The 27,319-nt window shown below is 35.9% G+C and overlaps 1 protein-coding gene across 6 annotated transcripts in view; it reads left to right on the plus strand.

Annotated features, from left to right (window-relative positions):
- The first annotated feature begins 251 nt into the window (after positions 1 to 251).
- Positions 252 to 27,319, plus strand: part of AP1S2 (adaptor related protein complex 1 subunit sigma 2) — a 28,927-nt gene continuing 1,859 nt past the window's right edge. The window contains exons 1-5 of one of the 6 annotated variants that reach the window (XM_036270236.1): positions 254 to 361; positions 2,505 to 2,683; positions 9,967 to 10,075; positions 10,649 to 10,786; positions 26,826 to 26,834. In XM_036270236.1, the coding sequence (XP_036126129.1) occupies positions 2,505 to 2,683; positions 9,967 to 10,075; positions 10,649 to 10,786; positions 26,826 to 26,834 (435 nt within the window). In that variant the 5' untranslated portion in view covers positions 254 to 361. Of the gene's footprint in view, positions 362 to 2,002; positions 2,086 to 2,504; positions 2,684 to 9,966; positions 10,076 to 10,648; positions 10,787 to 20,555; positions 22,267 to 23,610; positions 24,316 to 26,825; positions 26,835 to 27,319 lie in introns of those variants that run through there. The other 5 variants (XM_036270235.1, XM_036270240.1, XM_036270234.1 and 2 more) reach the window with 5 other exon arrangements.

A 27,319-nucleotide genomic window follows, 5' to 3' on the forward strand; every position in this document is an offset into this window, starting at 1 on the left:
TCCGGGTCACGTGGCCTGGTTTCCGGTCCAGACCACCCCTCTCGGTAGAGACCTGGCCAATCGGCTTCCTGGGACTGTGCGGTCCGCTGGGCTGTCTCCGGTACTGTTGGCATCTGCCAAGCCGCTTCCGCGCGTGTCCCAGCCCGCCCCTCCGCTCGCCGCAGCCCCGGCTCCTCCCCCGTCCGGCCCCCGGGGCGGGGTCTGTCGGCTCGCCCTCCCCTAGCCGCCTAAGCCTTCCCTCCACTAACCGGGTCCCCTCCCCACAAGCAACACGGCTTCTCCTCAGCTCAGCGACAGGGGCTTCCCCTCGACCTCAGCCGCAGCCGGCCGAGCACCGCCGCGCCCGCGGCCCGCGGCCGCCGTAAGTCCCGGGGGACGAGCTGGGGCGCCGGGGACGAGGAGTGGGGTGGGAGGGTTGGGCGCGCCCCCAGCCGCCCCGCACGCGTCCCGACGACCCCACCCGGCGCCCGCCGGGTCTGCCACTGGGGCGCGACGCCCGGCAACTCACTTCTCTGCGTCCACGTCCCGGATTCTGGGGTCACAGCCCCGGAAACCACGGTGCCCCCGCGGCACCTGTGGTTCGGGAATCCCCTCAAGTTTTGTGGGGCATTCTCGGGAGGGGCCCGGGCCGGGGGCAGCGGCGGCCGAGGACCCTTGGCGCCTCCTGCGCCGTGGCGGATGCCATTGTCTGCCCCGCTCCTTGCCTGTCACCTCGCGGGGCTGGATCAGTGATGGAGTGCGGCTCCGTGGGGAGGCATCGGACACGGCTGGACGGAGGACCGCTGGCCCCGAGCCTGCTCCGCACTCGAGCCCGTTGTTTTTAATACCAGACTCGAGGAATTGAGGTGCCCCGTGATTGGCGGCAAAATCAAAGCATTGTTTTTTAACAAGAGGGAGAGAACACTCGTGCCTTGCTCTTCGTCCCGTATTAGCACATCATTTATTTTAAAGAGTGAATTATTTTTTCGTCCTAGAAAGTGGTAGGGAGAGAGATAGAGAACCCTGCTACAGACAGCCGTGTAGCCCACACTCCTTTAGAAAGCAAACCCCCACCCCACCTGGTCCCCAAGCTCCTGGGATACGGGTTTATTCTTTTCCAAGTTCTGGTGATGGGCTTGCATTAAACGTTGTCCAGTTGATGCTTTACTTGCTGTCCTCTTCGAATGCCGCTCTCTTAACAGGACTTGTGTGGGAGGCACTTCGATACCACAGATACTGTTCGTTAATTTTGTGCCAGTGAAGTGCTTTAAGTAAGGTGTAATAAGCCACTTCTAACTTTCATAAAGTTAAATTGCCGCATCGTAAATTTCTAAGTATCTTGCTGATGCCTGCGATTAGTAAAAAAAAAGCGACAATAATGTCTTAGCAAAATTTAGGGCCCATTTTATTCTAAATTGTTGTGCAAATTCTATACCCCATGTTCAAATTCAAGATGGTGTGCAGAATATTAAGAATCGGGCTGGGATCTTACTTGCAGTAACACTATTAAAGGAACTTTCAATAGTTAAAAGAAAAAATAATACCTGTCTGAATTCTACCTTTAAATTACCTCCGTAGAAACAATGCTCATTATCTCTTTGCACATATGGTCACTTGAATTACAAGAAGCTTTTCTTGAAAATTAAAATGTAGACTAATCAACAGATTTACAAATTCCAAATAAATAAATACAAAATAGTATAAGTGTAAAATACACTGGAATTCAGCCTCGACTCCTGCTGTAAGTGCTATTTTTTAAAGTTTTAAATGAAGTATTTTGTGTAATGTGTCTGAATGTGTGTAGCTCTTATTTTGGCTTTTTAAAGGTTTATTTTGTCTTTCATAATACATTACCACTTAATATTGTACATATTTATTTTGGAATTTTTAAAGAAAACTGTGCATTTATGGGATATTTTTGTTACTATTTTAGATCTTTTGCTTTATGTATATAAGCATAAAATAATGTTGAATATAAACTGTAATTGAAAAAATGTAAAATAAAATAAAATATGTAAGTATAAACTGAAGAAAGCATTCTAAGTGATTGCAGTCTGCCTACAAGTAATTCATCCCGGAACAAGAACAGCCTCAGGGTGAAAAATGGTAGGTCTCTGTTTCTTTCAAATGTACCTAAACCAGTTGATGTTAACAATTCTCTTTTGATGCATGTAGAGAGTGTGGAATGTATAGCACAGATAGACAATAGTTTCTTAAATTGCAAGAGTTGTCTTCTACGTCAAAATTTTCACTTCAACTTAATGCCAGATTTTCTTTTTGTTCTGCAGACTCCCAACTTATGTGGAACAGGATAGGGTGGGGAAATTTGCATCTGGTGGGAAGATCTTTCTACAAAAATGTCCTGCTATTTTAACTGGCATAGAAATATTGAAATGTTGATGGCTACTAATCATTTGTCAGTTAAATGCCCTTCCCCACAAAGCTTCTCTGTGAAACAAGTCAGCTTAATCTTAACTTTATTGAATCAGTATTGCATGTAATTTTGATTCTGTTTATCTTAACAGATGCAGTTTATGTTGCTTTTTAGTCGTCAGGGAAAGCTTCGACTGCAGAAATGGTATGTCCCACTATCAGACAAAGAGAAGAAAAAGATCACAAGAGAACTTGTTCAAACCGTTTTAGCACGGAAACCTAAAATGTGCAGCTTTCTTGAGTGGCGAGATCTGAAGATTGTTTACAAGAGGTATAATTTTTATTTTTTCAGAAAGGTGAACGAGAATAAAATGTTTGGTCATTTGTAATGTGGAAATTGCAGAGTTTTGAGAGATAGCATTTATGATTAACAAAGATTTAGATGAAAAAGATTTTAAGTTACAGCTTTGTATTTTTAAAATAACTGGTTTTGATTACCCAGGCTAACATGATAAAATCAGGGAAGTTGTTTTAAAACTGATTATGTTATTAAAGTCTTAATCATCTTTTTTAGAAAAATTTAATGAATTCATCTCTTTACAGGGGGAAATAAGATCAGTATTTTAAATTGTGTGAGTAATTCTATGAATTTATTTTTTATTTTATTTTTAAAATCTTCACCCAAGGATATTCTTCCATTGATTTTTTTAGATAGAGTGGGAAGGAGGGAGGAAGGGAGGGAGAGAGAGAGAGCTAGCAGCATCAGAAACATCAATGCACATCGATTGGTTGCCTCCCTAAGGACCTGACCTGGGCCAGGGATGGAACCTGCAACCCAGGTTTATGCCCTTGCCCAGGAATCTAACCCTAACCCTTTGGTCCTCGGGCTCATACTCTAACTACTGGGCCACACCAGCCAGGACTAATTTTCTGAATTTAGATAAGCATTTCCCCCTTCCCTCTTCTCCCTGAAAATCTATAAAGTAATGGCTGATAATTGACATGCCTTTCATCTGACTTTTAGAATCTTACTCACTTATAAACACCTTGAATACATAGACCACTCGAGTCAAATAAATGTTTAAAATTTTTGTGTAAATAAAGAATCTGTTAGCAGTGTTTATTAATTTGACATGCACTTGTTGCTGTGGTGGGGGTGTGATTAGATCTGATAGATAATTTTGCCAAGAATAGATTTTAAAAATTTTAACACTAAACTTTTAGAAAATGCATATATCTTTATATTAGTATCTGAAACTCTTTAATGCCTTAAAACTCTCAAGATTGTTTTAATCATGTTAAATATAATTACTTTGTTTTTTGCCCATTTCTCTACCCATAGGAATAATTTACTGTTTTTAAGATACGAGAGTTTCTACATGTGAAAAAAATTCTTCTGTGGGGGTTGTGTAGGGAACTAACTTATAGGCTACAAGGAGGGTTGAAGAGAAATCTGGGTTTTATCTCAGTTTTCCTGAAATAAATGGCAGAGGAAATAATGGAGATTATAGGACATAGAGAATTTTAAAAATACGGTAAACTCCTCTTTCCAATAAAATGAATTTAGTCATCTTTGTGTGATTTTGTATCCAGTATTTGGTTTAGCGCTTGTTGAGAAAAAGTATAGCATTTTAGAGCAGGGAGATACCTTAGAATATCTAGTTAAGTGACATTTTAAAATTGAGGTAAATTGGTATGTAACATTATATTAGTTTTTAAGTGGTTAAAAAAAAAGCCTTTGACCCCAAGGATAGAACCTTAAATGAAACAAGTGGAAGTGGAAGTGCTCTTGTGAAATAAAGACTAGGATCCTGTACCCCTGCTCCCTTGGCCTCTACCCTCTGCATAGGAGATGGGTCCTGAATTTGGAAACCACTGCTGTTGATCAAACTTCAATTTTATTTGTTTTTTAAATGAGAATTTGGGAGAAGTAACTGGTCCAAGGTCATATGCTAGTTAGTAGCTGACTTAGGGGCTACAGCTCAGATCTTAAGCATGCATGAAGGCAAAGAATTTGAACAGGGATGAAAAAAAGAGCAGATTTGCCTTTCTTAACAGATCCTTGTAATTCGAGAATGGGTGAGGAAAGAACTGAGACTGGAACCAGAGGGGGTTGGATCTGTTAGGAGACTGAATTATATTGAGTCTCTGAAGGAAGACCTCTTGCTGTGTACTCAGCAGGTGGAAAGCCCTAACCCTAACCCAGGTACATTTTTAAGACTTGGTTACTGCTAGAAGCGGGAGGGCAGCGAAAGAAGGGGGGGAATGGTGGGATTTCACATTTTTAGTTCTGGTGACTGACTGAATGGTGATGTGGTAGACAAGTTGACTTTGAGATGCCTGTGTGACTTCCATTTGGAGATGTGTCGTTTTCTTGCGGTGGGCATAGACATGGAAGTCTAGGGGGTAATTAGGCATAATGTGTTAGATCACCAACATATAAGCAGGAGGAAAGTGTATAGGGTCAGTAATGTGGGGAAGAGGAGAGAGTCACAAGTGCCAAATGTTGCATAAAGTTCAGTTAAAGTGAAGACTATTACAGTGAGCATTTGATAAAATAGCTTTTGTGGGAACATTTTCAGTGGATAGTAGAGACAGAGCTCTTGAAGAAATGGGGTGAAGAGCTGGAGACATTTAAACAGCAAATGTAGATTATTTGGGGAGCTTTGCTCTGAAGGACAGAAGAGTGGTAATCACCCATAGACATCGGAGTATAGCAGTGGGGGACAGGGTTAAAAATGGTGTGAGAAACTTAAGCTTATTTCTAGATAGGGGAAGGAGTCCCCCGTGTGGAGGAGGAAAATACCAGCAAGGCAATGAATCCCAGGAATGGAAATTCCTGCAGCGGAAGGAAATGGCCTGTTCAACGGAAGGATTGAAAGCGCTAGTTGGTGTTCCTAATACAGCATTCAGCCCACCCATGATGGGCCTCTGCTTTTTCTTTTAAAGACTATAAAGGGAAATGTAACCTGACTCTGATACTTGCATCAAGCTCCTATAAATAAAAGGTGCCCTTAAAAAAATGGCTTTATTGAGATAAAATGCACATACAAAAGTGATCTTTCTGTGCCTTCCTCAAGTTGTCTCATCCACTTACTCCCTCCTGAGCATTTTGCATAACAATTCCCCCTTCCCCTAGGGAGCCTTGGGAAGGGAATGAAAATAAAACTAGTATAGCTGAAAAATAGACTGAAAGTCTGGGGACTTGAGTTCTATTCCATTAGCTGGTTTTGTGACTTTGAACAAGTCATTTGGCCTTTGTTTTCTCATCTCTAAAATAAATGCTTTTGAGATCCTTTGAAGATAGAACACTGTATGCTTTTAATATTTTAATTCTATTTGGTGCAGCATGTTATGAAAGAGGCACTGGATTAAAGTCTTAAAATTAAAAAATACATGTATCTCCAAATACTAACTTGAGAATTTGTCCAAGAGTACTCTATTGATTTTCTTTACTAACAAAAGAATTTTTAATGACACCGTGGGTATTGAGACCAGTTTAGTTACATTCACCCACTGACAGCTGATATTTAGCTGACTGCGGAGAAGTCATGTGTTTTGAATATAAGAATAGGCACTTTCAGATGTTCTCTGAGTGCCAGGAATTAGAGTGAGCCTTAATCCACTCGCTAAAAATAACCAAACATACCTTTCTTCTTACTAGTCTATTATTAATTTTACTTCAGATTTAGACTTACAAATATGCACTAAGAGAACAAAATGAGCTCGTTATTCAATTTTTAAAAACCATTTATAAAAATAGGGTGTGCACTTCAGGTTCTCTTGGTAATCTTTTACCAAATCAGTATAACAATTTTTATCTCTCTTCAAAGCTGTTAAAATATTGCTTTGAATATGTTTTAATTTTTGTCAGGTGCAGGATTACTTTACTTAATACAGTTCCTGGCTGTAGTTTTTAATTATAAAACTTGGGCTCTGAAGTCAAATCACTGTTCCTGGAGAAGTTGCTCAATTAATCCTAGGTCTCCAAAATGCAAGTAGTAATGATATCTCTCCGGAAGGATTGTTGTGAGGATTAAAATGGTAAAATATTAGGACTCAATGAATGTTACGTGTTGTTATTATTATGCTTCTATTTCTCCCCTAAGCTTTCTGGAAAGAGGTACCTTCTTATAATCCTGATAACTAGATATTCACCTACAATGAGGAATTCATTTAATTTGGTGGCTCTTTTTACATTCTGAGTGAGAGCAAACATTTACATATGTTTAAATATTACTGGTTGGTGCTTAGACACAACAGTCTGGTGATATTTAAATTAATATTTTTGAATTACTCATAAAATTAAGGACCTTTGGCTAGTGTTAAAGTGCTGTTTATTTATAAATAAATAGAGGCAGTGCCATGGATAAGGAGCAAGGGCGGTACAAGCATTAGATTACTTAACAGTAACATTGAAAATATCTTTTCATTGAGTCCAATTGATGCAATGGATATATTGAAGCAAACAAGACAAAAGGAAGAAACAAAAATAACAAATGTGTATTCTTGAGACTTTCAACACCTTTTCAAACTACAGAATGTTTCAAAGATTGTACCTGTAAGTGGCTATATGATGACTTCATGGAAGACAGTCACATAGGGAGCTGGAGCTGTTTATTTTATTTGGAAATCATGACATGAAAAAGAACTAAGTTTGAAAAGCTCACATCCTTTCAACAGAAGGTAACTTCTTGTTTTGCGTGGACGAGGCAGATTATTTATTCTTAAATTGATACCATTAGTGCATTGTATACAACAGTGTCTGCTATTTTATTTACAACTGAATAAACTGAAAACTTCAGTTAATTATGGATTTGATCTGGATTTGTTTTGTTTTAAATTCCTCTCTGTTGTCAACATATTGGTGACTCTAGGGTATTACCAGATGAAATTTAATTTTAACAGTCCTTTTGGCCAAATACTTACATTTAATTTTTTTTTTTTATCCTCACTTGAGGACATTTTTTGTTGTTGTTGTTGTTCAGATAGAGAGGGAGGGAGAGAGAGAGAGAAACATCGAAGTGAAAGGGTCACATCGAAGTGGTCGCCACCCACATGACCCAACCAGGGCCAGGGACAAACTGCAACCGTGGCACGTGCCCTTAGTGGAACCGAACCCTGGTCTCCTCAGACCGCAGCCGACGCTCTAACCACTGAGCCAAACCGGCCAGGGCCAAATACTTACATTTTAAATTTAAATTTAATTATCCCACTTTCACTGTTGATTTTGCATCATCCTGATGGGGAGCAAAGAATGTATATATTTTTAAGCTTAGAAAGTAAATTAAACTGAATTAAGTGAAAAGAAAAAAGAAAAATCTTAAAATTAAAAAGTATTTTACTCGACTATTAGTAAATTCTTTCTAATGGAATCATTTTGCATTCTGTTCATGTTAGCTAGTTATGTTTTTTTATTTTAATTTTTTTCTTTATTGATTTTAGAGAGGAAGGGAGAGGGAGAGAGATTAAAAAAACATCAGTGAGAGAGAACATCAGTTGGCTGCCTCCTGCATGCCCCCCACTGGGGATCTGGCCCACAACCTGGGCATGTGCCCTGACCCAGGAATTGAACAGGCAACTTCCTGGTGCATGGGTCAATGTTCAACCACTGAGCCACACCAGCAGAGCTCATGTCTGGTTTTTAATCTGCCATTTTTAGTGTCAGTCCCTTTAATCTTTAGTTTTTCTAATTCAGGGCCTCTTAATGTGTCATTGTATCAATTTCCTTAAATTCAAAACTATTTGGTGAGCATGGATTTGGGAGGATGGAAAGTTGTAATATCCCATTGCCTTTTATTGTTTTTAATTTTTTTAAAATATGTTTTTATAGATTTTTATTTTTTTAGAGAGAGATAGAAACATCGATGTGAGATACATCGATTGACTGCCTCTTGCACACCCTCTACTGGGTATTAAGCCGGCAACCTGGGCATGTGCCCTGACTAGGAATCAAACCAGGACCTCTCAGTCCACTGGACAATGCTCAGTCCACTGAGCCACACTGGTGGGGCCCCATTGCCTTTTAAACAGATGAATAAAAACAGGTTAGTACTGGGAAAAAGAGGAAACTTCATTAAAGTTGGCCCTGTTACGTCCTTCATGATAATGCCTCCTCTCTAAGACTGCAGGAGACCCATCATTTTAAATAACTTACTAAATGTAGGTCAGGTAGAGTAAACATGGCAAAAAGTCATATTGTGTATGACAAGGGATGTTGGCGTGGTAGATGGAAGAGGGCCTGGGGTTAAGGTCTGGAGATCAGATTTCTTGTCCCAGTACAACAACAACTTAGTAGGCCCTGTACTCTTGAGGCTCTTTTTTTTTTTCCTTCTGTAATCAAGGATGGTGGTGCTTCTGTTGGAAAGATCAAATAAGATCATTTTTTTTATAATATTGAAATTAGTAGATTGTTATGTAAGTAGTAGCTATTCTCATACTGAAGAGCAGGAATTCATTGAATTGAGATTGTGCTCATTTATATATTATTTTACATTATGCTATGAGCAGTAATTGCCCATTGTTTTCTAAAAATCACTTAAATGCTCCTCAGTGAAAATTACAATCTCAACTGAAATTTGTTTAGACTGTCCTAGGTTTTTATGTATTTTATCAAAATCCTTAAATACACTTAAACCATTTGAAAATGCTCTTTTAATCCTCCTCAAAGGACTTTGTTATCATTTGCTATGCCTTGAAGGGTTGTATGTTAATGTTGGCTTTCTTGGGTTAAGTATAACCATGTGCTAAAATGCTAATTTGGAGTAGAGTATGAGTTTTCCAACCTTATCCCTTCTTTAAGGGTAAACAACCTAAACTTCGGTTCAACAGGGTAGAACTTGGAAAATTTGAGGAGAGGTCTCAGAGGTCTCAGTTTCCTCTGTTCTGTTTATCTAACTTCTGTAATAACTTGGAACTGTTATTCTTTTCTTGGTGTTTATTATGTAATCCTAGAAACTTCCTTTAAAAAATTTTATGCTGTTAGAAGTCAAGATAGTAATTACCCAGATGGGAAGTTGTGACCTAGAGAGGCTAGGAGAGGGGTTTCAGAGGTTCAGTAATCTGTTTCTTGATCGGGTTGCTGGTACACAGGCAGGTTTACTTTGGAAACTCATTGAGCTATACATTTATGACTTGTGTTCTTCTCTGTGTGTGTATTATACTTTAATAAAACACTGCAGAACATTGACTTCACGTTGACAATACCCTTCAATATCAATAAGTCCCTCAGTTGGAGAGTTTATTTACTTGTAGTTTGAATTAGTCATGCAGTGCATTTTGTGTTAATTAAGTAAACTTCAGAACAACCTGGGTCAGTTATGTTTTAGAATCTCTATAAAAAATAGCCTGAAAGGAAGAAGAGCAAAATTGTTACTCTTTGTAGATTGGGTGATTGAATGATTATTATTATTTTTTTTATTTGCTTGCTTATACTTTTCAAAATTTCTCTTAGATGTTTATTGCATTTGTAATCTAGGAGAAAAATAATCTGTACTGTTGTAAAAGAGGAAATAAGCTGTATAAACATAGGATCTTTCACAATAGGATATGAAAATACATTTAGGAACCATGATTATAGGGTAAAATTTTTTTCACATTTGTTTTTTGTTACAGATATGCTAGTCTGTATTTTTGCTGTGCTATTGAGGATCAGGACAATGAACTAATTACCCTGGAAATAATTCATCGTTACGTGGAATTACTTGACAAGTATTTTGGCAGTGTGAGTAGTATTTTGTTTTAGGAAATTGAATGGCGTAGTTTTGTAGTTTTGTTTTTTAAGACTTCTATAACAAATGTATTATTTGATTATCTTGGGGATTCTGACTATTTTGAAGTAACTGTGGGAGAGGGAAAGAATGACCATTTTTTGTCAGTGTGCCTAGTCAATCGGTTAACTGCCAAAATTGCTTGACTCCACAGACCTACTCATTTAATTATGGTGGTGACAATGAGGTTTAAAATAGTGAAATAGAAAGGAGTCCAACTGTATAGAATAATATATAGAAGTGCTTAGTGAAGAATTTAGATTTTGTTGGCAATTAGAATCACATTACCCAGGAAATTGGTACTTTAAATAAAAGATCAGTTTTAATGAGTAGAAAAGTTGCCCCTGTTGGGAGCTTGCAAAGTTGGATCTAACTTACTAAATCAGTGATGCTTAATTAGCAAGAGTGCCAGTCTTAGAAAGAATTTAGATGAATTCACCCTGGTCAGATTCTATTCACTACCTGATAGTGGATAAGTTTCTTGTGCTTTTTATTATTATTATTATTATTGCTTGTTTGTTTTTCAGGTGTGTGAACTTGATATCATCTTTAATTTTGAGAAGGCTTATTTTATTTTGGATGAGTTTCTTTTGGGAGGGGAAGTTCAGGAAACATCCAAGAAAAATGTCCTTAAAGCAATTGAGCAGGCTGATCTGCTGCAGGAGGTAAGCTTGCAGTTCTCTAGACACTAGCATGTTTTGCTCTTGTTAAGAAGTATCCGTTATCTTCCCTCATTCTTAGTTTCAGAAATTACTCTGAAGCATGCTTGGCATGTAGTGTCCATGTGCAGTTTGTTGACTGGAATATGTGTCAGTCACGTCAACTCCGTTATCTATGGGTCACTTACTTTGAAGATCATCTGTCCTATTGATGGCCCAGTTTGGACCCAAAAACAGTAATTTGAGAACCCTCCATCCATTGCTCTGAATTATTTTAGATAGCCCCTTTTCTCATTAATGTAGATAATTAGGAGTTGACTGAGATTATGGCATTTTCATTCCAAATTTCATATTTTCACCTCATGTCCATTAAGTACAAATGTATCCAAGCAGATGATGGTGTTAAAATTACACTTTTTGTAGAACTCTCTAGTTTTGTGTTAGGAAAACTAACTATAAAAAGTATTTGTACTTTTCTTTGCTCTTAGATAAGAAACCATGTTCTGTCAGGTGACTACATTCTTATCTTGCCTTGATAGCACCGGAGCCATTAATAAACCCCCTTCCCTTTCTAATTTCTACATTTATTCTGGGTTAATTGTATAGTTGATGCTTCTGTACTTTTGATTTCTGAAGTTTAAAATTTCATAGATAAGGCTACCTTTTTAAAAAGCTTATTGATACCTTAATTCAGGTGCTAAGTTGAATTATTCGTTAGTGATCATTGTGGTTTTAATCAAACAAAGTTTATAGCACAAGAAGAAAGGACTACTCAATATAACAAATGTAGTATATGTTTTCATTAAGGTAATTGCTTTTTCTTAATTAAAGGAAGCTTTAAATCCTTTTTAAAAATTTATTTTATTAAAAACTTTTTTTATTTTATTTCACCCATCCTTGCACTCTCCTCCCCTTTTGGCAACCATCAACTTGTTCTACATATGTGTGGGTCTTTTTGTTTTGTTTATTCGTATGTTTTGTTTAAATCCAATTTTTTAGTACTTCTGTTATAACAGAGATGTGATATACATTTAGTGATCTTGAGTTACCAAGACAATGGTTAAGGTATCTGCAAAAGTGAAGCATTTTGTTGGGTGCCCTGATGCCATTCGATACTCAGTAGTGAAATAAGCATAGCCCCTCTTTCACGTGTGTACAGTTTTTACTGCGGTGGCTTATTAATTGATTGCAAACATGTTATTGGGGAGAATTTTTTTAGCATCAGGTGTGCTGACTACAAGCTCATAGTCTGCTCTTGTAAAGTTGGTTTGAAAATTAGCTGCTCCTTATTTTGCTGTTCACTAATCAGACTTTTCTAAAAATTAGGTCGAAACTAGAATCAGAAATTGGGGGTTTTCCATATTTGTCCCTTCCCTTGATCACTTTTATATTTCATTATTATGGAACTAGAGCCTGTTCTTTCAGATCTTGGTATTTGCTCCAAGTTCATTTCCTAATTAATTTTATTTGCCTTAAACATTTCTGAAGTTATTGAAGTTCAACTTTTAATTTTAATGTTTTTTCTGGAGAGTTATGTTTAGGCTAGTGATACCTCCTTGTGTCTGGATTGTTTTTTTAAGCTCTACTGGGAAGGAAATTGCTAGACTTTACAGTATGAAAAATATGCTAAGTTTACTTTATAGCACATATTGTGAGTATTTAATGTACTAACAGATTAAAAAGTTATTACAGGTCCATATTTATTTGTGAGAGAGAGTGTGTGAGTGTGTGTCTCTCCCCTATTGAAGTATTATAATAGTAAGTAATGTCTCTCATTTTCTGCAGTAGTATTTTTATATCTTTAATTGGGGAAAGTAGGAATGGAGAGACATCATAGGATGTCTATGGTCCCATGTAAAATTCATCTTATTAATCTCACCCTACTTTAAAGAAATTAACTATTAATTATGATTCCTTGTCTTTAGAAGAGAGTTTTGGCCCTATTTCTCATCTGTGACTACCTTTACATTGTTTTATATATAAATAAAAGTGATAGTACATTAAGACATTTTCTATTCAGTGGTCTGAGTGAACCATTTTTCTTAATTTAGCCATTCAGTTCTTGGGAAGGCTGGTTCATTATGAATTTAGAGTGAGTTATAATACATTGCAGGTTAAGGCCATTATGAAACCAAGTTACAGTCTGTATGGGCAATAAGGTTTCAGGTTAACAGGTTAACCTGTTATTCAGGTTATTCATCAACATGCTATCACATGAAACCTGAGGTGACAAGACACTTGTTTCCTAAAATGGATTCATTATATGTTGATACATAATATATGTTTACATCTCTGGAAGAATATTTGAAAATATTTGATGGTGGAATAAGATGAGAAAAAGCATTCCACAAACTACTAAAAAAGTTTTATAAGAACACCATAACAACAAAAGAGAAGTATGATGATCTCTAATGCTTATTGAGCACTTAGATATCAGGCATCCTATGCAATTTCTCAGGGTGCCCTGAGTAAGTGTCATGAGAGCCTTTGTGACAAATGAACAGTGTCTGCTCCTAGGTAGCAGTTGGCAAAATGAGGATTCCAAACTCAGGTCTACTAGACTCCAGAGCTGTGTGAAATCTTAACCATTGTGTTCTTGTCATCCCACCCCCCATTTGTGTATTGTCATGGTATGTATATTTTAAACACTCTGTTTTAGATACCAATGTCTGGGTTTCTCTGTATTGAACAGTGTAGATTTCTGATGTCTTTTAATTTTTGGAATGGAAATTTTCATTTTCTAAATTTTTAGTAGTAGTTGGAAATTTTTCATTGGATATGTAGACATAAATAATATTTCAGATAATTTCTTGTTGCATTTCTCAAAACACTTAGATCTATGGTAGCTTTTTTGGTTTTATAATTTGGGGTATAGTATTCACTTAGTCTATAGCTATAAAGACACTTAACTAAATGCAGCCTTAAATTTGTAAAAGTCTTAGTTAATTGATTTTTTTTTCTTAACTGTGCAGGGTGACCTATATGCAGGTTTTTTGTTTTTTCTTCAGTAAATTTCTGTATTTTCAACTCTCCATTGGGAGTCCACGGATGTGGGGGGCTGACTCTATGTATTGATTTCTATCATTTTATATAGGGGACTTGACCATCCTCAGATTTTGGTATCCACAAGGGATCTTGGATACTGAGGGATAACTTAAGTTTTGGGGGAGTCAAAAGTTATACTTGGATTTTTGACTGCATGGTTTTAGTGACCCTAATACCACTCCCCCTATACACACACACATTGTGTTGTTCAGGGATCAACTGGATTGTGATTTTTCTATTTGGTGTCAAGTTTTTTACTTGAATTAATTATTTCTAAACACCAAAGATGGAATTTATAATGAAAATAAATGAAGATATATGCAAATCAGGAAAGGATTTTTATTTTAGTCCTTTTTAATTTGTGAAATATACATTTCTATCCTTAGAAATGTTTCTTTTCATTTTTTTTGGTATGTGCCCCTAGTGGGAACCGAACCCAGGACTCTCTGGTCCGCAGGCTGACGCTCCAACCGCTGAGCCAAACCGGACAGGGCAAAAATTGTTTATTTTCTTTCTTTCTTTCTTTTTTTTATCCTCATCCGAGGACATTTTTCCACTTTTTGTTCAGATAGAGTGGGAGGGGGAGAGAGAAAGAGAGAACCATCAAGGTGAAAGGAACACATGAAGTGGCTGCCACCTGCACGACCAACCAGGACCCAACCAGGACCGGGGACAAACTGCAACTGAGGTACATGCCTTAGCAGGAACCAATCCCAGGTTTCTCTGGACCGCAGGCCAACGCTCTAACCCCTGAGCCAAACTGGCCAGGGCAAAAAATGTTTATTTTCTTTTTTTTTTTTTTTTTTTTCTTTTTTTTATCCTCACCTGAGGACATTTTTCTATTTTTTGTTCAGGTAGAGTGGGAGGGGGAGAGAGGAAGAGAGAGAGAAACATCGATGTGAAAGGGACACATCGAGTGGCTGCCACCCGCACGACCAACCAGGGCCGGGGACAAACTGCAACCGAGGTACATGCCCTTAGCGGGAACCGAACCCGGGTCTCTCGGGACCGCAGGCCGACGCTCTAACTGCTGAGCCAAACCGGCCAGGGCTGTTTATTTTCTTTAGAACAATTTCTTTAGAGTTTTCCTTTTACCCAATTTGTATAAATGTCATGTAGTTTATTTAGGTAGTCCTTTGTTTTCTTAGGTAGTCCTTCATTTTATAGGCAAACAGGGCAGACAGTAGTGGATAAGGTAATTTTCTATTAACATGTTATAGTTAGTAATGGGAACTTAACATAAATGTGTACTCAATAATTGCTAAAATATGAGACGTGATTAAGTAATAAAGATACCTTTTTTATTTTACTTAATCACTAAGTAAACAAGGGTTTTAGTTTTAACATGTCTGGATTGAACTGTTTAATCCTTTTGGTATTCAGTTGAATGAATGCATAGATTTGAGAGTAGGGTAAAGCCCGAAAATTTTGTTCATTATCCCGTTTTTAATGTTTGACTGTTGGAATTTAAAACATGTTTTCTTAACATGCCAGTGATACTTAATTTGATTTTTAAAAAATTAAAGTGCAACATGCTGAGATTACTAAATTGACATTCTTTGCTGTACTTGAAACATTTCCCCCCTCACACACACCAATTAAATATCTATTTTAAGCTAGACTTTTTTTTTGGGGGGGTGAGGGGGGTGGTAGTATTGGATTTATTTGATAAATATACATATAACAAAGGAAATATAGAGTGCATTTCTTTGTAAAGTAAGGCACTTAACAGTTTTTCTTTACTCCTTAATTTTATAGAGCCAGAATGAAGAATGGGGAGGTTTGTCTGAGGATATCTTATGATAAAGAGCAGTCTAAGACTTTAGTCCTTTTGACCCCCAACTTATTTATTGGTAACTACTAAATTTACCATTTTTTGTGGCATGGATAAAATGGAGTGTTATGCAAAGACTGTTGCACGTGAGATGATATAAAATCCTTGCTTGATCGGTGAAGATCAAATAGTTAACTCCTGGGCATTGGGCTTTAACCCCCAGCCTTACATGCATGATGGTGTTGATCAGTGCTTTTTGAGATGTGTCAACCTTTCTTTTTTATACTAACAGCATCATTTTGAAATTTGTGGGGGTTTTCCTTTTGAGCTTTGTTTGCTGTTGGTATTGTTTCTCACTGAAGCAGTCTGAGAAATGAAAATGTGAGGTACCAAAAGCAAGCATTACACTCATGAATTTGCTTCTACTTTGAGATGAACCATTTTATGAATAGATATACTGGATTTGCAGTTGTTAATCTGCCTTGCCTAGAAAATAGTGTTCTATGGAAAATTAGTGCTGCTAAAATTGATTTCTTTTAGTGCTGGGGCCGCATGATATATCTTAGCACTATGCAATAACTTTGTGGAAGTAGTAATCAGTTGGACTGCATAAAAAAATGGAAAGGTAAGAGTCTTAGGAGAAAGAAATGATTTCTTTTTAAAAAAATCTTTTGTAATTTAAAATTATTTAAATAAGCACTTCATGAAGAACTTAATAACATTGTCTTTTAATACAAAGTTTTGAGATTTTTTAATTAAAATCTTATTAATTAAGAATATTTGGGCATGCTAGTAAAACTCAAGAATCTTACATTGTTTTAAAACAGATGCTTTCAAATATATACAATATTTAATAGGAAAAGCATTTTGATGTAAATTCTCTTAGACAAACTCCTATAATTCCTTTGTAGTTACCACTGTTTATGTTAAAATTTTTAAGCCTAAACCTTTTTCTCTTAAATTGGGTTAAAGGTTAGCCACACTGTAGTCTTATATGCCAGCATATTTTAATTTTCTTTTTTTTTTTTTATCCTCACCTGAGGACATTTTGTTTTGATATTTTGTTCAGATAGAGTGGGAGAGAGAGAGAGAGAGAGAGAGAGAGAGAGACATCGACGTGAAAGGGACACACTGAGCTGTTGCCACCCACATGACCTAACCAGGGCTAGGGACAAACTGCAACCGAGGCACGCGCCCCCAGAGGAAACCGAACCTGGGTCTCTCTGGACCTCTGGCCGACACTCCAACTGCTGAGCCAAACCAGCCAGGGCTAATTTTCTTTTTTAATCTTCACCCAAGGATATGTCTTTTATTGATTTCAGAGAGAAAGGGAGAGAAGGAGAGATAGAGAGAGAGAGGGAAACATTGATTAGTTGCTTCCTGCATGCACCTCGACCAGGAATTGAACCTGCAACCTTTTTTTATTTTTATATCCTCACCCTAGGACTTCTTTGTTTTTATCTTCAGATAGAGCAGGAGGGGGAGAGGAAGGAAGAAAGAGAGAAACATCTGTGTGAGAGAGACACATCGAGTGGTCGTCCCCCACACAACCCCAACGGGGGCCGGGGACAAACTGCAACCAAGGCACATGCCCTTAGCGGGAACCGAACCCGGGACTCTCCAGTCTGTGGGCCGACGCTCTAACCACAAAGCCAAACTGGCCAGGGTGAACCTGCAACCTTTTTGATGTATGGGATAACACTTCAGCAACCACACATATTTTAATTTTTTTATAGGTGAAATTCACTGGTTTTCAGGTTGTAACTATTTTGCTGTATGTTTATGTGTTTTTAAGTTCCTTTATTTTTCTGCTTTTCAGAATTTTGAGGCCCCCCTCTCCCTCACTGTTTGATTTTAACTTATTTCGAGCCAACTCTTGCTACTTTGGGCTATTTGTAATAATGAAAAGTTGTAATAATTTAAAATAGTAACTGTAAATCTGATTTTCAAAAAACTCACAGTAATAAGTACATTTTATATCACAATACATACAAATAAACCAAAAAAAGTATGTTAAATAATATAGTCTTATTTCTTGTTTTGCAATCTCACATTTTCTATTCTGTTATATTCTTCCTTTTTCCAGTGCTGATCCTGATTTGCTAAATTGATTGCATGAGCCCTAGGATTGGGGCCTGCAAAAGAACATATTACTGGCTGTTGATGATAACATTTTTCTTTAAAAAGTACTTTCTTAAATACTATAGGATTTGAGTTATTTTTTACTCCTACTAACACATTCTTTTTTATTTTCTTATATTGTTTCCTCTGTTGCTGTTTTTAAAAAATCCTTTTATAGGAAAATTAACAAATATAGGCAAGTGCAATAGAGCATAATCTTACCCACCAACCAGAGACAATGAAATTAAGTCGGGTGGCAGGGGCAATTGTGCCTACTTAGAGAACATTGGGCAACATCTGGACACATTTTTGATTATCACAACTGGCGGTGGGGTGCTACTGGCATCTAGTAGGTTAAGACCAAAGATGCTGCTAAGCATCCAACAGTGACAAGGACTGCACTTCTAGAACAAGGAATTATCCGGCCTTAAGTGTCAATAGTGCTGAGGTTGAGAAATCCTGGTTAATTTAACGCCATGGAATCTATAAAGATCCATTTATAGATTGCATTTACATTAAAGACTGCTACATCTTTTCAGTTGTACATATGGAAAATAATACAATGATTAATAATAACAATACAGGAATAAACTCTATTTTGTGTGCTCACAACTGTAAACCTACTTTTGCCCCACCCTGTATATAGTCCAGAGTATAAATGACTAGATGGAAATGAATCAAAGGATAGGAGGGGAAGAAAAGGAAAAAAAACCTTATATATTATGAAAGGAGGACAGATATCCTTAACACGAAAATTCCTGGAAAAATCACCTCTGTGATGCACCAACATTACTTTAACTCGATAAACAGTGCCTAGGGAGATAATCTATGGTTGACTCCAGCACATAACCCACAGGAAAGCTTGTGGGATATCACTGTATAATTTAATTTCCTCACCCACCACCAAATCTGTTAACATCTATTAAGGTAATTGAGTTTTTACCTAGAAACAGAATTGAATATACCCTCCAGGCAGTTAGAACACTTTTGAATTTTCTGCTCTATTTGTTAATTTCTTAAAGGAGGAATAGTTTAAATGATCAGAATTTGCGTATATGGACTTTTATTGTGTATAGACTTTGTTGGTTTTTTTTGGGGGGGGGCACCCAGTTAACCTTAAAGAATTTACTCTGTAAAGATATTTAGAGTTTGCATATTTGAAATTCAGTGATTTCAGGGAATCTTTTGTTTGGAAAATCCTGGTTAAATTTAGGGCATTTCAAGTTATGATCCAAATGAAAGATCAAGGCAAATATATAATTACCCTAAAATATGCATAAAACTTTGTAGTCTGTTATATTTGCTAAGTTAGTTATTTCTAAGTTAGTTATTTTATATTTTAAAAGTACAATTAACTGCCAGAGAAAGTAATTTATTACTAACAGGTTTTAGAACAGGGTTTATAGAGATGTAGTTAAGTTATCCCCATCATTTTTATGACAAAAATGAAGACAAATGTAATAGAAATAGATCAGAACAATGGAAAAAGACAGCAGTAGATATATGAATAAGTCATTCACAGATGAAAGAAGAAACAAATGGTCCTTTTACTAAGAGTATATAAATTAAAATATCAGTTAGACCTACACCAACATTACTTTATTTTTGTTCTGTTTCTTTTTGGATTGGCAGAGATGAAAGAGACCCTCTTGTTTGTTGCTTGTGAGCACTTAGACTTGTATTCCATTTTGTGGGCGTTACTTTAGTGATATCTGTAAATGGTTAAATGTGTACACTTTTTGACCCTTCAGTTACAGTTCAAGGAATTTTACCCAACAGATATATACAAATTCGCCAATCTATAAATGTACAAATGCATCAAGACACATGGTCAATATAATATTAAGCCATTGGAGTGTACACAAACACCCATCAATGGGGAATAGGTTAAGAAAGTTACAGTGTGGCCATACATTTGCCTTTCTGTAAAAGAAATGAGATCAGTTTCTATGTAATGTTATGAAAAAGATAATCAAGGTATATCAAGTTGGAAAAGATTTAGGAGCAGGACATTAACTTAATGGTATTAACTCTGAAAATGTTTGAGTCTCCCTTCTTTCCTAGAAGTATAAAATAGGCATGTATTATAAGTACTTTTAAATGACAAAATGCTGTGTGAATGGAAGAGTATACACAGTGTTGATCTATTAGGTCAAACGTAGAATAGACTTTGCTAAAAAAGAAGTTTCAGCATGTAAAGCGAAGCATTTGTGTATTCTTTTTACCATTTTAGACACCGTCTGGAACAATTATTGCTCTTGCCACTCATTACTAAATGTAAAAAAAAAAAAAAATCGCTTGACTTTCCTAATGCCTTACAGTTGGTTGTGAAATAACACTGATACCATGAGCCCTATAAGTCCTGTCTTCTAAAAGGTACTTAAAATGTGCTTTCAAGTCTTTTTTTTTATTCATTGCTGAACATAGATCTTAGTGAGTTTGGATATTCTCCGTCCCTTTGGCCCTTTGATCTTCAGCACAGGGAATAGGGTTCCAGAGTTGAGAGTAAGGACTTTGCCACATAATTTAATGAGAGGTAATCAAAAGGACCATTGTATTCTGAACATGAAGGACAAAGGATACTACTTTATAATGCAAGGAATAAATGAAGCCCCTTTGCACGAAAAAGTAGAGTAGAGCTGTAACTTCAAATTGCACTTACTTGTTTTACATTAAATGTAAATCATTTTCTCTGACTACATTGTGTACTAGAAAGAGAAAATCGGAGACTAGGTTTTCAATTTTGGATGTAATACCACTAGTTTACTTAAGCAGTTCTAATTTCAACAAGATTTAAGCTGTCAGATAATTGCTAGTTTACCGTTTTCATTGTAGTTTTCCCAGATTACTTTGCATCATCAGCCTTGTGAATGCCTGGGGAATCTTAAGGTAATGGCTTTGTCTTTTTTAAGGAACATGGGTGGTTTTGAGAACAGGTGTAACTTAATTCCTCTCAATGTTTGTGATCCTACACTTCCCATTCCACCTGGTCCTTTTTGTAGGGGGGTGAGAAAAAGATCATTCTGAGTATGGAGGAAAGTTGAACATATGTATATTAAGGAGAAGGATCGAATGTAAAGAGTGATGAAAAACAGTTATAGAATAAAGGGGAAAGTATATTGGAAGGGTGAATGGGAATGGAATCAGGCATTGGTCTTGGGAAAGTAGAGTTTTTCCTTCTTTCTTGAGGAAGGAGATAATGTGGGAAAGTTGGAGATTGTTTTTTTTTCTCATGAGTTGAGCGAGTGAAATTAAGAGTGTTGTCATTTTCTTGGCTTTGGGAAGAAACGTCAGCTAATGGAGAGCTGCTGGGGACTGAGAAGAAAGCAAAGGTAGAAAGCTTCAGGAAAATGTTGAGGGTTTGGAATAGACTTAATGGAGAGCAAATCAGTGATGAGCACAGGATTGAAGGCCCATTTCAGATTGAAAACGATGAATGCCTAGTCTTTATTCAAAAAATAGGTCCTCAGTAGTCTGTACTAAGGGCAACTTTGATTTGTATTTGTATAACAACAACTGGATTAAGTGTTTTCCTATAGAATTATTTCTATTTTCATTCTGGCCTATGTTCCTACCCAGTCTACATCACTGACATTTTAGTGTATTAAGAAACTCCATTTGCTGGGTAGTAGAGAAGACAGTTCTGCACAGGGCCCCTTATATGTTATGACAGTTTACTCTCACCCTCCAAGTATTCCATGACTCCTAAGAGGTACTGGTGGTACAAGGGCCCAGAATATTGGAGTTATGTTCAATCCTTGGTTAATTATGGGCGTATCTATCATTAAGTTAAAAATCAACCTTAAATGTTAAGTGGTTATTAATGCATTTGTTTATAGCGCAACATTTTCAGACCCTAGCCGTCTGAAATGGGAGGTTATTTAAAATATGTTCCAGCAACTTAAAAGTAAAGTCAAATAATACATTTCTTTTTAGGGTTTTTTCCTCCAAGGATGTTTTTCCAATAAACAGGGTTTTCTCTATGAAGACTATTCTTCACAGTTGATGAATGCTAATTTCTTATTCAAGTACAACATTCTGGATCATTGGCTGTAAAAAAACATTTTGGTTTATCACCAACCCTTTCCTAAAGGTAGTGAAAGATCTGTCACCTTTGAGAAATGTTCCTATAGAATTATTTGTTCTCTTTTATAGTAAGTCTCCTCTGGGGAGGAATGGTTGTGTGCTCAGCCCTATTTGGGAAACTTTTAATGGGCATAAGCTGTCCATGGTATAAAATTAAGAGAGACAACAAAAAGATTAAAAGCTATAATATATATGCTCAAAGAATTGGTATTATTTAGGTGAAAGGTTATTTGACAGACTTAAACTTTTCTTATTCTCTCTCCAGAAAACAGCATGAATGTGTATCACAGCGAGAGTTGCATGGGGTGTAAGAAAGCATACTAGAATACGTGCTGGAGTACTGACATGCATCAAAATGTAGTAGGATATATAATTCAGTTTGTAATAATAAGTTTTTAAAATTTGTTATTTATATTTTAGCATTATCTGAAAAGTCTAATTACATCAAACCCCAAGGGATAGTCCCAATTATTTTATTTAACTGATATTAGGGAATTTTGCTCTCGTAATTATCCATCATTTATTTATTTATTTATTTATGTTACACAGAGAATACTGAAAGAGGTTCATTGACAAAAAGTATTATTAAATACTATGACTCACCAATGCCATTGATACAAATATAGAATTACCCTTGCAAAATGAAACCTTCTAGAAGAAAATGAAGCAATTGGAGGTTTAATTTATTATTAATATTTTAACTTGCCACTTCATTCCACTATAATCTATTCTGAGTGGGGGGAAAGGGCAATTATCTCTTTAAACTGTTTAGGAATTATCTGAGGATTAAAATTTAACTGGCTTTTCTCTTCAGATACTTTTGTATTTAATGGTTATTTTATAAGGGATCTATTACATATTTTATTGGAGCACTTTACATGACTTTGTAACCTAACATTTCAAAGTGCCAAGTTGAATAAATATAAAAATGAGGATATTTTTTAAAGCACTCAAATAAGCAGTTTTAAACTTTTTTTTGAGTCACAAGTCTTTTGGTGTGGGTATAATCCCAAGGAGTCTGAAGGGCCATGGGTCCTCGTCTCAGGAAAATCTGCACATAATTTTGCCTCTAGTTCCAGGAGGTTCTTGGAGTCCCTAGAAATTCATCTCCGGACGCTCTAAGGTCAGTTTAAAACCACATCTCAGGTTACCTGTGAGAAACATCTTTTTACATACATTTGTAGGCATAGATATTTAAACAAATCTGTTTAAAGAGTTCATTAAAGAATTATTTCAAAAGTAATGTATTCTTAGCCTCAAAGGCCTAGTCTTTGGGTGTTTTTGTGTGTGTGTGTGTGTTTTAAGCTAAGTGAACCTCTATCGCTACTTAAAATACCAGATTGGGTGACGACTTTTCCACTTTTTCTTGGGAAAATTTTTCTTTAGGATCTGTAAAAGAGTTTATGGTCACCTTAGGATGTAATGATTTTCATTAAAGGATTAAATTCTTTGACTTAGTGTAATAAAATCCTGATGAATTTGAATGTACTGGTGGGAAAGAGTATTCTACTTGCATTTTCACTTAACTCAGCATTGACCAGGTGATTACACTGAAAATATTTTAGGATTCTTTAGGATGTAGGTCATTTTGATTATCATTATAGATATAGTAAAGTTAATAAAAGATGAATGTGAACTCTTGGACATTGTTTAGAAGTTAAATATTCAGTCATAAATCAAAGAACAAAATCAAAAATTTAAGTTTCAATTAAGTTTTCTTTACTGTGCACTAAACCTTCTAGAAATCTAATTGTGTCTGTCAGTTTATATACTGTGTGTAAGAACATATGCATTTCTTTTGTAGCCACGTCATGAATATTTTAATGTCCCAGTGTACTAATTGACTACTACGACGTATGCAGACTCTCACAGAGGAAATAGAGAGCTGATATACTTATGAAAGAAAATATCCTCAGCTTGGTCACCATCATATAATAATAGAACGTTTCAGAATCAATACCTTTACAATTGTAATTTTGTTCCTGTTCTTATTCCTTTTTTCTGTTTTATTTTCATTCTATATGTGATCTTAATATAGCTTATTCCTGCTTGCTGCTGGTTTAATTTCTTCTTGGAAAAATATGACCTATGAATGTTTTAGTGATATCTCAAACACATACATGTCATTTGTGAACCATTTGTGATTAATCTTGTAAGGGGAAAACCTAGCAATCATTACAATGTTTACCAAAGAAAATGCAACTGAAATGCTAGGTCTAAATAAGCAGTGCCATAATATAGAGTGTGGTTTGGTCTTCAAATGCTGGGGGAAAATATTGCAGCCTATATGAGCTAATGTGTTTTACTGTATCACATAAAAGTGTTTTTGGAAATACAAGAAAATAAAATCTGTACTATGCCATCATTTAAGGTAAAACACAGTTTTTAATAAATTTGTAATGCCACATTTACTGTCACATTTATGCAATATAATAATATCAAAGAGTCCCTTTAAGAACTACCAGCAAACTATGTCAGAAAATCTCATCTGCAATATGTATTTAATAGTAACCCTTTCAAGGTATTAATACTGAGTTTATATAGTCATATTTTACTGGTTATGGTTTTATATAGTCTCTATTTAAAATACTTAATAACTTTTAACTGATATTTCTGAATGTTAAAATCTTAAATATTGATCATTATTGTGTATACTTTTAATAAAACATGCAACATAGTTTTTTGTGAAAGGAAAGTACCAAATAATTCATTGTTTATACCTAGAGAGTTTAAAGCTTGAGTTAAGTAAGCTATCATTAAACAATAAATTCAAAAGATGCTCAAACTGGTCTACCACTGAAAGACCTTTGAAAATGTATCAGACAGGCAGTATCAGGCAGGCAAGCAGATCAGTTCTTACCATTCTTACTATGGCACCTGGATGGGCTATGAAATGAGAAATTAGCATCGTACATTGAAAGCATTAGGAAACATTGGTCTTTCATTTCCATTTCCCCCTCCATCCCCTCCCTCTGCCCTGCAATATATTATTTATCTGGTTTTAATGCTGCATAAATATGCATTGCCTCATGCCTGTTTGCTCTGGATGCTGTGTGCTGAGCTGTAACAAGATGCTGCTTCTTTTGTTATTTGTATACAGCTGCTTGCTTTAAATTAGTATATTCTGAAATAGCTTTCCTTGCATGTCTAAAATAAAAATATTGCATGTACTCTGTCTCATGTGAATGACTTTTTTCTTCTCCAGCTATTTATTTTTAATCGTGGTAAAAGAACACATAACAGAATTTACCATCTTAACCATAGTTAAGTGTACAAACATTCAGTAGTGTTAAGCATGTTCACATTGTTGTGAGAGCTCTCCAGAACTTTTTCATATTTCAGCACTGAAACTCTGTACCCATTAGACAACATCTCCCCATTTCCCTCTTCCTTCAGCCCTTGGTAACCACCATTCTATTTTTTATGTCTTTATGAATTTGACTCTTTGATAATAGTTTTCCTAGGTAATTTTGAGCCACAATTTCAGTGTGAACATGTGAAAATTACATTTTATATTCTAGACAATTTGAAAAAACTCTAATGTACTATCTGTACAAATATGAAAGGAATAAAATGTGTAAATAATTCTTTGAAACCAGGCCTTTTAAAAAGGACAGATATTTTAATAATGAATATTTGATAAGCAACATGGTGCTCATCGAGAAATGCTATATAAGATTGCAGGCAATGAGCACATAGGGGAAATCTGACCAGCTCCAGGGAGTAGGATGCGGGACAATTTTACATGGATAACTATAGAATTCAATGTAGGCACCCTTTTAATGAATACTTTAAAGGTTGAATGACATTTAAAAATATTTAATGTTAAATGAAAATGATTATTTTTAAATTGTTTTATTTTACTATTGTTCAGTGTATTCAATGTTTAAGGTTAGACATTAAAAATGAAAGAGATTGACTTGCATTGCTCTTGGGAGTGTTACATCATTTTCATTGGACTTTCTTTAAAAGTATATCAGGAAAACTGAGACATGCAAAGAGAATGGTACTAGGAACCCTCGTGTACACATTGCTCAGCTTCAGTAACCATCAGCTCAATACTCTAATTACTATACTTAATTTCATCAGCCACCACCACCCCATTTTGCCTTAGTATTTTAGAGCAAGCCCTAGACATCCTATCATTTCATCTTTGAAACTAAAATATGTATCCCTAAAAGATAAGTACCACACCTCATAAGATTAACAGTAATTCCTAATATCTTACTTATTCCTGGTTCAATTTTTCCTAATTGTCTGAAAAACAAACTGACTCCTTAACACAGCAGGTACTGTATCAGTCTCATTATCTGAAAAATTAATTTTTATAATTGGTTTGTTAGAACCAGATTCCAAACAAGGCTCGAATTGTTATCTAGCTGATGTCTCTTAAGTCTCTCTTAATTTTTAATAACTCCGCTTTCTTCCTCCTTGCCTTTTTCTTTCTTTTTTTTTGTTAACTGAGTCACCTGTGCTGTAAAGTTCCCTCCATTCTGTATTTGGCCAATTGTAATCTTGTGGTGATGTTTGACTTGTTTTCATCCATATCTAGCTCTGTAGTCTGGTTAGGTTGAGGTTCACTTTTGGGACCCAAGAATACTTCATAAAAAATCACCTTTTTCAGCAAAGCTGATTTTTACCCATTTTTTCATTAATATACAAACATACTAAAAGGTCATCATATGAACTTTAAATAGAGTTGGTATATAGTACTTCATTTGCTACTAAATGCTAAGTACCTTTATTTAGATTTCAACTGTGTAATGCTATCAGCTAACAGATTTTGAGCACTTTCTGTATGTCAGGCACTAAGCCATATCTCCCTTAATCTCTACACATGAAGGTAAGTTTTGTGATCCTTGTTTTCCCAATGAGGAAACACCATGGAGTTTTAAGTGTAATTTATTTAAATTATTCCATGTAATTATATGGAATATATATGCTTTACATGCAATCTAAAAATGGATTTATGGTTTAATATATATTTTTTTCTTTGTTTTTGTGCTGTACCACAATTAGGATGCAAAAGTAAGTTAATTTATTGGGTACTAAATATTACATTGTTTTCCTTCATTAAAATATACTATGCTTTTTAATTACAAAATTGTTGCTAATAATACCTGAAATTTGATCTACCTGGTCCCTTTTTATTTTGTGAAGTGCAAAATCAGCCACTTTGGGAAATTTGAAAATATTTTTTTCTAGATATGCCTGCTTTGTCTTCCTTTGATGTTTAAAAATGAGTATTATTTGTTACATAGGACAAAAATGTCTTTTATCCCAGAGCATTCTTTCTGTATGTTGCCTCCACCAAAGCCATTGATTGCCCTGGGGAGGTGAGTTTCTGAAGCTTTGTGGCTGGGGACAGTTAAGTAAAAAACTGGGTAAAAACTCAGAGAGGAAGACATTTCTATAAATACTTGTGACCCCCTTCCCCCACATACACACACTCAAAAGCATGGAAACCAAAATTATGTGAGGAATTGGCAGAACTTTTTCCCTGCTTTTTTTTT

This window comes from Molossus molossus, unplaced genomic scaffold (assembly GCF_014108415.1).
Source record: "Molossus molossus isolate mMolMol1 unplaced genomic scaffold, mMolMol1.p scaffold_m16_p_2, whole genome shotgun sequence".
Taxonomy (NCBI): domain Eukaryota; kingdom Metazoa; phylum Chordata; class Mammalia; order Chiroptera; family Molossidae; genus Molossus; species Molossus molossus.